This window comes from Nicotiana tabacum, chromosome 19, assembly GCF_000715075.1.
Source record: "Nicotiana tabacum cultivar K326 chromosome 19, ASM71507v2, whole genome shotgun sequence".
NCBI lineage: Eukaryota > Viridiplantae > Streptophyta > Magnoliopsida > Solanales > Solanaceae > Nicotiana > Nicotiana tabacum.
Genome location: NC_134098.1, coordinates 1,785,474 through 1,797,733, shown reverse-complemented (window position 1 = coordinate 1,797,733; position 12,260 = coordinate 1,785,474). Strand labels below are relative to the sequence as shown.

Sequence of the window (12,260 nt, the reverse complement as noted above, 5' to 3'; positions counted from 1 at the left end):
TTGACAAATATACAAATATAATATTAACATGCAAAGAAATGTATGTATTGCTGGTTATTGTATTTAATTTTTGTATGGTAAGTGGGTTAATTTCGCTTGATGCTTAAGTAAGTGGGTTTTTATCAATTATTCAGTGCTATAAAGGGTTTTTACTTTTGTACTATAATTGTATTACTTTTGTATGTTAATTGTACTTCAACATTTTTTGACTTCCCAGCTACTGCCTCGAGTGCCTTAGCAAGCATTGTGCATGGAAATTTAGGTCTAAGAGCCTTAACAAATCAACCATGTTCAAGGTAAGGGAATTCAATAGTGTACACACATGTTCGTGTTATATTTCTGTATTGCTGTAATAAACAATTAAACTTTCTGAAAAAACAAAACAGAAAGTTAGTAATACTTGTTTAACGAAATAGATTCTGAAAAAATAAAAAAAAATAGTATAGGAATAAATCGAGCCCACTAAATACACAGTGTGTCCTTAAGGAAATTATTCCCCTCAAGTACCCGAGGTGCTGGAATATATCCTCCCAGGATAGAACGATTTAACTCACCGGAGTATTGGTACCAAAACGCAGGTGAACAGCGAGCCACTCGAAGGCTGTAAAACACACTGGAATTTATTGTGCAGAAGAAGAAGAAGCTCAGAAAATTTCGTAAGGAAAGATTCTAGGATTCAAACTCTATTTATAGAGTTGCTGGCATTGTGTCTGAAAAGGTTAGCAACCTTTCAGAAACAGCCATGGCTGTTGGAAAAGGGGTGTTTGAAATATTGCGGGAAAAATGTATTTAAAAATAATCCGGGAAAGAAAACGGGCCTGACCGAACTGGGTCGCGGGTCATGGGTTATTCTGGAATGAATTTTTCGTTAATTATTTAATTAATTAATTAAATAATTAATTCCGAAGCCGAAGCCGAGCGATGACGACGACGGAGCGAGACTTGCCTTTTTCTTAACTCTTTAAGAGCTAGAAGAAGAGCAATTATATATATACCCATCAAAAGTCTTTTCTTCCTCCGATATGGGACAATGTCCCTTTGCCAAGGGAAACTCAAATATTTTATTTTCCCTCCATTTCTCATTCACCCTCTTTAAGCTACACAAGCTTAAAATCCCTCACATGAATGGGAAATGGCTATAAAATAAAGGAATGAACGGACGCGTGTGTGTTTTACATGCAAGAATTAATTGTATCTGGAATTATGAAAACATGTTGTCTTCTCCCTTCAAATTATGCCCTATATGCAATGATATTACCGATTTATATGTACAACCAAATTCAAATAACCATTTCACTGTCCCAATTCACCATCAGAGAGCCACTTAGAGCTTCTCATAACATCCTATATGTGAAAATTGATTAGCACCACAGGCAAAACGTAAGTGTGTTTAACATATTTAAGTCAATTTTATTAGGTTGTACCATCTCAAAGTAAAAGCCATAAGCCAATGGAATAGATCATGATACCCTTGTGTAACAGAAGGATGAAGAAAGAAGTTATTGAAGCCTATGTGATCAGAGAATAAGATAAGAGGAGAGGATATTAATTTGATCAATATATAACACCACCTAATTAGAGGTGCCTAACACATACATTATCATATTTGTCCAACGTGGGACAATATCTAGCTCAATACCTTAACAATTTTAACATTCTAAACTAATACAAAATCCTCTAACAACCTGAACCAGCAAGACCCTATTTAGAAACTGCCATTGCTATAAGCCCAATGAGCACTTATTACGATAGCGGACTTCGCTTAAGGACACAAGTGCACATATTTGCAAATTCTGCTGAAACTATAACTCAGTAAACACAAGGGAAAAATTCTTCAGCCCATAAAGGTAGCAGAAAGGTTCCTACCTAAAAAGACAAAATCCATACAAAAAATTAATGTTTTCCAAGTCCTCATTCTAAAACCCCTAGAAGTAGCAAATTAGGCTCACAAAAATGTGTTTCACCAATTCGCTATTGTTGGCAATATGCTGAGCAGAACTCATTTAATAATTTCAAGATTTTCCATATATATCCACGTACCCCTTATTCTGAGCAAAGCTCATTTGATATTTTCAAGATTTTCCATATTTATCCACGTACGCCTGCAAAAGCAAATTACTTGTCAAATTTAGGGACGAATAGACTTCACAGACTGTACATCATCAGTAATATTTTCGAAGCATGACTCACCTCAATGAGCTTAGCAAGTTTTGGCTGAGATACAGAAAGATACTGTCTGATTGATTCAGCCGTACCAGGAACCTGATGGGGATGCAAAGAGTTGACAACTTTATCAACTGTCTTCTTGACTATTATCTTGTAAGCATCCTTACTCATGAGACCCTCACTCCAAGTTGGCTTTAGTAGTTCTTTAACAAATTCCACAAGAGCAGCATGAAAATGCTTCAAAACTCTCGACTCTTTGTTGACAGATCTATCTGTTTTCCAGTCAATATCAATTTCATTTCCATGTCCGAGCCTCTCAAATTCTGATTTTGTCTTTTTCCGGAGCCTGGTGCGTTGTAGTTCAGTAGATAAATTTAGTTTATCTGCTTTTGAAGAGGTATTTATGTGTTCCTGATGAGCAACTGCCGTATCTGCTGTATCTGCTTCATTATTAGACAATTCTTTCTCAGACAAGTTGTCAGGCAATATATCCCTATGGTAGACATGACCAGAAATTGGATGTTTATTGGAGCTCTGTTCTGGACCCAAGGTTCCTGGTGAAACTGGATCATCATTTTCCTGCGTACATTTGGTGAATACAGGCCCTCCTTTTCCAGAGGAAGAGAACTTTGAGGGCCCATCTCCTACATTACTTTGCTCAATACTATCACGAAGAGGATCATATAGACTTTCAGGACATCCAATGATTTGACTAAGAAAGAATGATGGTCGAAAAGGAACAGATGGCTCCCAATTGTCAGAAGAAACCTTAGTTTTATAATCAGATGATCGCCGTGCGTCCCGTGATAAATCAACCCGCGAAAGTTCAGCTTCAGAACTAGGAAATGCCGAAGACTTCTGCTGCAAAGAGGTGGATTTAGAAGAAGAATATTCTTGGCTACTATCCAAAAGCTTCTGATCATCAAGGGCATCTATGTTCCGCGAAGACGAACAACGATGAGACAACCTATCTACAGAGTCATTCAAGACTTGCAAACCATGATTGTCGTGCACAGACCGGCTCCTCTTATATTTCACATTATCCAAACCTGAGGTGTAAGAGGAAACTACAGTATTTTGGTGACTATCAGATAACAGGACTGAGCTACGCTTTCCACCATGGAGGCTATTTTTATGTACAGAACCATCTTTGAGTAATGGAGAAGAAGAGGTGCTATAACCAGCCAAGTATGGTTTACATCCAAGAGACTCTCTTCCAACCTCTTGGATGGACGAAGGACCATCCATACGCATATGCAATTCCTCGTCACTTCTCAATTTTATATTTTCTCCAGATTGAACTGCTGATGGTACTGAATCAGAAGAACCATCCAGCACTGATCTCTTGCCATTCTCTTCCAAACCTATAGGGAGTAACGCACCTCATCCTGATTAGTTATCCAAGGCGCTACCATATCGAATTAAAGCATGGTGACACATCATTATAAACGACTAAGGTTCAGAATTACCTTTGCCATTTGCAAGTTTGCCTTTTATCATAGCCTCGTCTAGAATGACATCCTTATCATGGCTCGTTACATGGTCCTTTATGTGAAGAAATCTACAAGAGTTCCCTTTGATGCACCAACCCCTGGAAAAAAACTCACATCTCATTGCTAATCTTTTGCTTCCACCCCTAGAATCAGCAGCAGGGGACGAACTTCTTTCCCTTGTCTTGAGAACGTCCAACCTGGAAAGACTAGATACCATCAAACTTGGTTCTACTTAAACTATACGCAAAAGAACTTCCAGTAAGAGACATCGAAAAGCAGCATAAGACCCAACTTCCAACTACAAAAAAAAGAATGAACAAGGCATCAGCAGTATAACTAAAACCTTGGTGATGTTTGCTTTAAATCGTCCACAGCTTCTTGATCACCTCCTTCAGTAAATTGAACACCAATAGCCACCTTGCCAGAAACATCAGTCAATATTTCGGCATCCACTGCTTGACCAAAAGGCTGGATTTTCTCTCTATTTGTTTCACCATGCTCAAATCCAGAAGCTTGGACATCAGACTCTATTAGTAGGTTTCCCTTTGAACTTTCCGTAGTGAACTTATATCGGATATACTCGGTCAATCGGTAGATTTGATATCTTTGAACCGTCGAACTTTGTTGTATACCTAGACAACATAAGTCACACAATCAATCCTTAACCATCTATGGTTCTCACGGTTGTGTTCGTTTCAACCATGAATACCGCCTGGTTTCATGAGTGCTTAGAGAATGGGCCTTTACTTTCATTCCCCTTGAAGTGGCTTACACTTCACACTCACATAGGTGATTTCTAAACGTGTAATCCTATAGACACACTATCTGGTCATATCCTGCCAGACTAAACAAATCATTAAAAAACCTTTAAGCTTTGTTGACTCATCAAAAAGCCTTAATGCTTTACCTCGATTTTTGAACATTGTCTTCATCACGAGAATGGGTTGAGTTATTTGACAATGTTGAACCGTCATTCATAACTTTGTTTGATCTCTTTGAACCTAGCTCATGGGATCTCCAGTCTACTAGGTAGAGTTACCGTCATAATGACTTGTCCTAGACCTTAACCCCATTCCTTTTGATGATCTTTCAACTGCCTATCTATATAGGCCTTTTGTAAGTGGATCCGATACGTTATCTCTTGACTTTATGTAGTTAATTGTGATAACACCACTAGAGAGTAGTTGTCTAACGGTATTGTGTCTCCGTCGTATATGACGAAATTTTTCGTTATACATAACGCTCCCTGCCCTGCCTATTGCTGCTTGACTATCACAATGTATACAAAATGGTGCCAAAGGTTTGGGCCAAAATGGAATATCTTCCAAGAAATTCCGGAGCCATTCAACTTCTTTACCGGCCTTATCTAAAGCTATGAATTCAGATTTCATTGTAGAACGGGCGATGCACGTTTGTTTGAATGATTTCTAAGACACTGCTCCACCCCCAATTGTGAAAACATATCCACTCGTGGATTATGAAAACAATAAAGGAAACATGCACGACATCACTCTTCGTGCTTTTACTCTCAATCTCACCATAAAATTAATAGAAACGACACGACATCACCCTTCGTGCATTAACTCTCATAATATGGCACGGCATCACCCTTCGTGCATTAACACTCACAATATGGCACGGCATCACCCTTCGTGTATTAACACTCACAATATGGCATTGCATCACCCTTCGTGAATTAACACTCTCCCTTACCATAATGCAATGCATAAATAACAATATGGATATATAATAACAAGTACAAACCTTACTTCAACATTTGGTTCCATAACATCAATCTCAACTTTGAAATAAAAACTCAATTATCACCAGAAAATCCGTAAACATGATAAGAACGATAAATTGATCAACACTAGTATAACACATAGCAATTAGGCATAGGAATGAGACAATATAAGAAAAACTGAGAAACATAAAAAAACAGATAAATTGGCGGCGCATAAGTACTCGTCACCTCACATATACACCACTCACATGAATTTCACTTAGCAAGTAATCTAAGGTTCCTAATTCCCTCAAGTGAGGGTTGGACACAACACTTACCTTGCTCTGAAGGCCACTTAATTTTCAATCACAGCTTTTCCTTTGGAATTCACCTCCAAACCACTCTTATCTATTCAAAAATGACTCAATAATATCAAATATAGCTTAAGAAATTAATTATATTGCATAGATTAAATTTTCCAATTTTTTATCCAAAAAAACAAAAATTCGACCCCGGACCCACTTGGTCAAAACCCCGAGGTTCGGACCAAAATCCTTTTACCCATTCACCCCGAGACCGGATATACAATTGGTTTTGGAATCCGACCTCAATTCGAGGTCTAAATCCCCAAATTTAGAAATTCCTAAGTTCTACCCAAAAATCCCTAATTCCAACATGAAAACTCTAGATTTTAGGTTGAAATCGTGTTATAAGATGTAAAAGATTGAAAGAAAAGAGTTAGGAATCACTTACCTATGATTTGGGGAAGATTTGGTCTTTGGAAAATCGCCTCTTGAGGTATAGGTTTTGAAAAATCCCTTCTAAGTCCCTTTTACTCAGCTGCACGTGTCGCAATTGCGACCTGAGCTTCGCAAATGCGAAGCTCGCAAATACGAAGGAACAATCGCATTTGCGATGCCCTTGACAATCCTGATTCCTTCGCAAATGCGAGGAAAGTGTCGCATTTGCGACCACTGAACCTCGCAAATGCGAGTAGATGTTCGCATTTGCGAACCTGCCCTTCCCAGACTCCCTTCGCAATTGCGAAGGTAACCTCGCAAATGCGAGAACTGCTAGCCTAGGCTTTTGATCTCAATTACGATGAAAGCCTCGCAATTGCGGACCCTGTTATGTTCGCATTTGCGATGCCTGATCTCGCAATTGCGAGATCAGAGGCCTGCAACAGGTTCAGTTATACCAGCAAAATATTCTAAGTTTAAAACATCCAGTGGCCTATCCGAAAGATCGAAACTCACCCGAGCCCTCGGGGCTCCAAACCAAACATGCAAACAAGTCTAAAAATATCATACGAACTTGCTCGCGCGATCAAATCGCAAATATAACACCTAGAACTCTAAATTTAGCACCAAATCAAATGAAATTCTCAAGAACACTTTAAAGTTCATATCGTCTCAACTGGACGTCCGAATCACGTCAAATCAACTACGTTTCTCACCAAATTTCACAGACAAGTCTTAAATATCATAATGAACCTGTACCGGACTCCGAAACTAAAATACGGATACGGCACTAACAATGCCAAACATCAATCAATTCTTAAAAATAATTAATTTTCAAACTTTTAATTTTCATCAAAAATTCATAAATTGAGCTAGGGACCTCCGAATTCGATTCTGGGCATACGCTCAGGTCCCATAATTCGATACGGACCCACCAGAACCGTCAAAACATAAATCCGGACCCGTTTACCAAAAATGTTAACCGAAGTCAACCAAAATTAACTTTTAAAGCATAAATTCTTATTTTCATCAATTTTCAACATAAAAGCTTTCCGGAAACCTGCCCAGACTGCGCATGCAAATTGAAGAGGGTAAAAGTGAGATTTTTAAGGCTTAAGGGCGCAGATTCAAATTCTAAAACATAAGATGACTATTTAGGTCTTCACATTCTCCACCTCTATAACAATCGTTCGTCCTCGAACGGGTTTTAGAAAAGTACCTGGGCTGGTGAAAAGGTGGGGATATCTACTCCGTATATCGTACTCGGACTCCCAAGTAGCTGCCTCAATAGGCTAACCTCTCCACTGCACTCGAACTGAAGGGTAACTCTTTGATCTCAACTGGCGAACTTGTCGGGCTAGAATTGCCGTCGGCTCTTCCTCGTAAGTCACATCCTTGTCCAATTGGACAGAGCTGATATCTAACATGTGGGACAGGTCACCATGATATTTTTGGAGCATAGACACATGGAATACCGGATGAACTGAGGATAACCCTGGAGGCAACGCAAGTCTATAAGCTGCCTCCCTCACTCTCTCGAGGATCCCAAATGGCCTGATATACCTAGGGCTCAACTTTCCCTTCTTTCCAAATATCATAACACCCTTCATAGGCGTTACCCGAAGCAATATTCTTTCTCCAACCATGAATGCAATATCACGAACTTTACGGTCGACATAACGTTTTTGCCTAGACTGAGTTGTGCGAAGTCGATCCTGAATAATCTTGACCTTATCCAAGGCATCTTGTACCAAATCGGTACCCAATAACCGAGCCTCTCCCAGTTCAAACCAGCCAACTAGCGAACGACATCACCTTCTGTATAATGCCTCAAATAGAGCCATATGAATTCTCGACTGTTAGCTATTATTATAAACAAGCTCCGCAAGTGGCAAGAACTGATCCCAAGAGCCTCCAAAGTCTATAACACAAGCGTGAAGCATATCTTCCAATATTCGAATGGTGCGCTCTGACTGTCCGTCCGTCTGAGGATGGAATGTTGTGCTCAACTCAACTCGCATACCTAACTCACATTGTACTGCCCTCCAAAAGTGCGAGGTAAATAGCGTATCTCGATCAGAAATGATAGACACGGGCACACCGTGAAGACGGACGATCTCACAAATGTAAATCTCTGCCAACCGCTCCGAGGAATAGGTAACTGCCACAAGAATGAAATGCACACACTTAGTCAGCATGTCCACAATAACCCAAACTGCATCAAACTTCCTCTGAGTCTGTGGGAGTCCAATAACAAAATCCATAGTGATACGTTCCCACTTCCACTCAGGAATATCTAACCTCTGAAGTAATCTACCGGGTCTCTGATGCTCACACTTTACGTGATGGCAATTTAGGAACTGGGCTACATAGGCAACTATGTCCTTCTTCATTCGCCTCCACCAATAATGCTGCCTCAAGTCCCGATACATCCTGGCAGTGCCTGGATGAATAGAATACCGGGAACTGAGAGACACCTTAAGGATCAACTCACGAAGTCCATCCACATTAGGCACACAAATATGACCATGCATCCTCAAAACTCCGTCATCTCCAACAGTAACCTGTTTGGCACCACCGTGTCGCACTGTGTATCTAAGGACAAGTAAATGAGGATCGTCATCCTGCCGATCTCTGATGCACTCAAACAAAGAAGACTGAGCAATTGTACAAGCTAGAACACGGCTGGGCTCGGAAACATCTAACCTCACGAACTGGTTGGCCAAGGCATGAACATACAATGCAAGCGGTCTCTCACCAATTGGAATATAGGCAAGGCTACCCATACTGACTGACTTTCTACTCAAAGCATCGGCCACCACATTGGCCTTCCCGGGATGATACAATATGGTGATATCATAGTCTTTCAATAGCTCCAACCACCTCCTCTGCCTCAAATTGAATTTCTTCTGCTTGAACAAATACTGCAAGCTCCGATGATCAGTGAATACCTCACATGGCACGCTGTAAAGATAGTGCCTCCAAATCTTCAGCGCGTGAACAATGGCTGCCAGCTCTAGATCATGAACAGGGTAATTCTTCTGGTGAACCTTCAGCTGCAGTAAAGCATATGCAATAACCTTGCCACCCTACATCAATACCGCACCCAGACCAATACGAGATGCATCACAATATACTGTATAAGATCATGAACCTGTGGGTAACACCAATACTGGTGTCGTGGTGAAAGCAGTCTTGAGCTTCTGAAAGCTCACTTCACACTAGTCTGACCACCTGAACAGGGAACCCTTTTGGGTCAATCTGGTTAATGGGGCTGCTATGGATGAAAACCCCTCTACAAATCGACGGTAATAGCCCGCCAAACCCAGGAAACTACGGATCTCTGTATTTGATGTGGGTCTAGGCCAGTTCTGTACTGCCTAAATCTTCTTAGGATCCACCTGAATACCCTCTTCTGATACAAGGTGACCCAAGAAAGCAACTGAACTCAACCAAAACTCGCATTTTGAGAACTTAGCATATAACTGGTTGTCTTTTAGTGTCTGAAAAACAATTTGAAGGTGCTGCTCACGCTCCTCTCGATTGTGGGAGTACATCAAGATATCATCAATAAATACAACCACAAAGGAATCCAAGTAGGGTTTGAACACTTGGTTCATCAAATCCATGATTGTTGTTGGGGCATTTGTTAGCCCAAATAACATCACTAGAAATTCATAATGCCCATACCAAGTCCGAAAAGCTGTCTTAGGAACATTAGATGCCCTAATCCTCAACTAATGGTAGCCAGATCTCAATTCAATCTTTGAAAACACCTTGGCACCCTGAAGCTGATCAAATAAATCATCAATCTTCGGTAATGGATATTTGTTCTTGATGGTGACTTAGTTCAAATGCTGATAATCTATACACATCCTCATCGATCCATATTTCTTCTTCACAAACAACACAGGTGCACCCCAGGGTGAGAAACTGGGTCTAACGAAGCCCTTATCAAGCAAATCTTGAAACTGCTCCTTCAATTCTTTCAACTCTGGCAGGGCCATGCGATATGGCGGAATGGAAATAGGTTGAGTGCCCAGAGCCAAATCGATGCAGAAATCAATATCCCTGTCGGGTGGAATCCCCGGCAGGTCTGCAGGAAACACCTCTGGAAACTCACGAACAACCGGCACCGAATCTATGGAAGGAACCTCCGCACTAGAATTGCGGACATAAGCCAAATAAGCTAGACACCCCTTCTCGACCATATGTCGAGCCTTCATATAAGAGATAACCCTACTGGCAGAATGTCTAAGATTCCATATCCACTCTAATCGAGGCAACCCCTGCAAGGCTAAGGTCACCGTCTTGACGTGACAATATAATATAGCATGATAATGTGACAGTCAATCCATACCCAGTATGACATCAAAATCAACCATGTCAAGAAGTAGAAGATCTACACGAGTCTCAAATAGAACCGAAGCATCTCTACTGCAAACTAAAACAGTACATGTGATAACAGCGTCAGATGACTCAGCCTCAGGCCTGGCTGGGAAAGCATCACACTGGGGCTGGGCCCCACCACCCTTAACTACGTCCTTGGGACGTCCTCTAACTGGCCGGTCTCCACATCTAACGGCCTGCCCTTCACCTCTAACAGTCTGGCCCCTACCTCTGGCTTCTTGATCCCTACCTCTGGCTGACTGAGCAGGTGCTGCAGCAGCTGGTGCCGGAACCATGGCACGAGAACTCTGATGTTGTGAGCTGCCCGTTGCTCGAGGGTAAAATCTAGCAATGTGCCTCGAATCACCACAGGTATAACATAACCTCGGCTACTGTGACTGCTAACCCTGAAACTGACCCTGTCGACCTGAATAACCACCCTGATAACTCTGGAGTGGAGGTGCACTAATAGGAGATGGTGGTGCACTGTAGGCTAGCTGGTCGAAATAATGCATCCGAGGGCCACGACCACCTGAGGCACCGTGGGATGCCTGGAGCGCTGAATGAAACGGCCTGGGAGGATGGCCTCTACCAAAAGTACTCCTGCCTCTAGATGAGGCACCGCTAAACTCACCGGAATGACGAGGTCTCTTCTCAGACCCCTGACCTCCCTAAGTAAGAACCATTTCAACTAGTCTGGCGACATTAGTAGCCACTTGGAAACAAATCTCACTCCCAATCTCCTTAGCCATCTGCAATCTGATAGGCTGAGCAAGTCCATCAATAAACCTCCTCACCCTCTCTCTCTCTCGGTGGGAAGCAGAAGAATAGCGTGACGGGCCAAATTCACAAAACGGGTCTCATACTGAGTAACAGTCATACTGCCCTACTGGAGATGCTCAAACTGATGGCGACGCTCCTCTCTCAATGTGATAGGCAGAAACTTCTCTATGAAGAGCTGAGAGAACTTGTCCCAAGTAAGAGCAGGCGACCCAGCTGGTCTGGTCAACAAGTAATCTCTCCACCATTTCTTAGTGTCACGACCCAAAATTTCACATGTCGTGATGGCGCCTATCTCAATACTAGGCAAGCCAAAAATCTCAATAAACCACCATTTCTTTTAAATTTGAAAACTAAATAATTAATTCAGCGGAAGAAATCTCAAAATTTCAAATATATCACTCCCAAAACTCGGTGTCACGGAGTAAATGAGCATCTAATATGAATATAATGTCTGACAGATAAAAAGCCACTATCTAAAAGTATAGAACAGTACAATAACTGAAGGAAAGAGAGGCAAGGTCAGCGGACGCCAAACAGCTATCTTGATAGTCCTCAACTGATAGTACTCTGAAATCTAACAATCCCCGTGTCTGAAAGCACCTGGATCTGCACACGAGGTGCAGAGTGTAGTATGAGTACAACTAACTCAATAAGTAATAAGACTAACCTCTGGGCTGAAAGAAAGGATGAGCTCCGCAGGTACAATCCAATAAAAATAATGGTACAGAAATATTGACATGCTTTCAAGTTCAACAGTAAACTCAGTACAAGTGAAATAGATCCATACTGCATGATATGAGGCATATGACATCTCAGTAGAAAGATCTCACGTAAATACTGGTCACAAATTATCCGGTCACTTGGTACTGTTTATGGCCAATCTAGCCCAGGGGTGTTCTTGTGTGTATATATATATATATATATATATATATATATATATATATATATATATATATATATATATAT

General features: G+C 41.1%; 1 protein-coding gene across 1 annotated transcript; it reads right to left on the bottom strand.

Moving 5' to 3' along the window:
- Positions 1-1,600: 1,600 nt before the first annotated feature.
- On the bottom strand, positions 1,601-10,807 carry LOC107801745 (protein FRIGIDA-ESSENTIAL 1-like). The gene is made up of 5 exons (XM_075238701.1): positions 10,664-10,807; positions 4,003-4,223; positions 3,636-3,856; positions 2,191-3,530; positions 1,601-2,102 (listed from the first exon to the last, which is right to left on the bottom strand). Exons 1-5 carry the CDS (start codon positions 10,805-10,807, stop codon positions 2,073-2,075), a joined length of 1,956 nt encoding a protein of 651 aa, XP_075094802.1. The 3' UTR covers positions 1,601-2,072.
- Between the last annotated feature and the right edge of the window lie 1,453 nt (positions 10,808-12,260).

Bases quoted from the DNA above. Each gene is read 5' to 3' on its own strand.
- LOC107801745 (XM_075238701.1), bottom strand. From the start codon at position 10,807: ATGGTTCCGGCACCAGCTGCTGCAGCACCTGCTCAGTCAGCCAGAGGT. The intron at 4,224-10,663 runs GTAGTTAAGGGT...ATCCGATATAAG, and splicing joins TTAGAGGACGTCCCAAGGAC to TTCACTACGGAAAGTTCAAA. The intron at 3,531-3,635 runs GTAATTCTGAAC...TACTCCCTATAG, and splicing joins CAAACTTGCAAATGGCAAAG to GTTTGGAAGAGAATGGCAAG.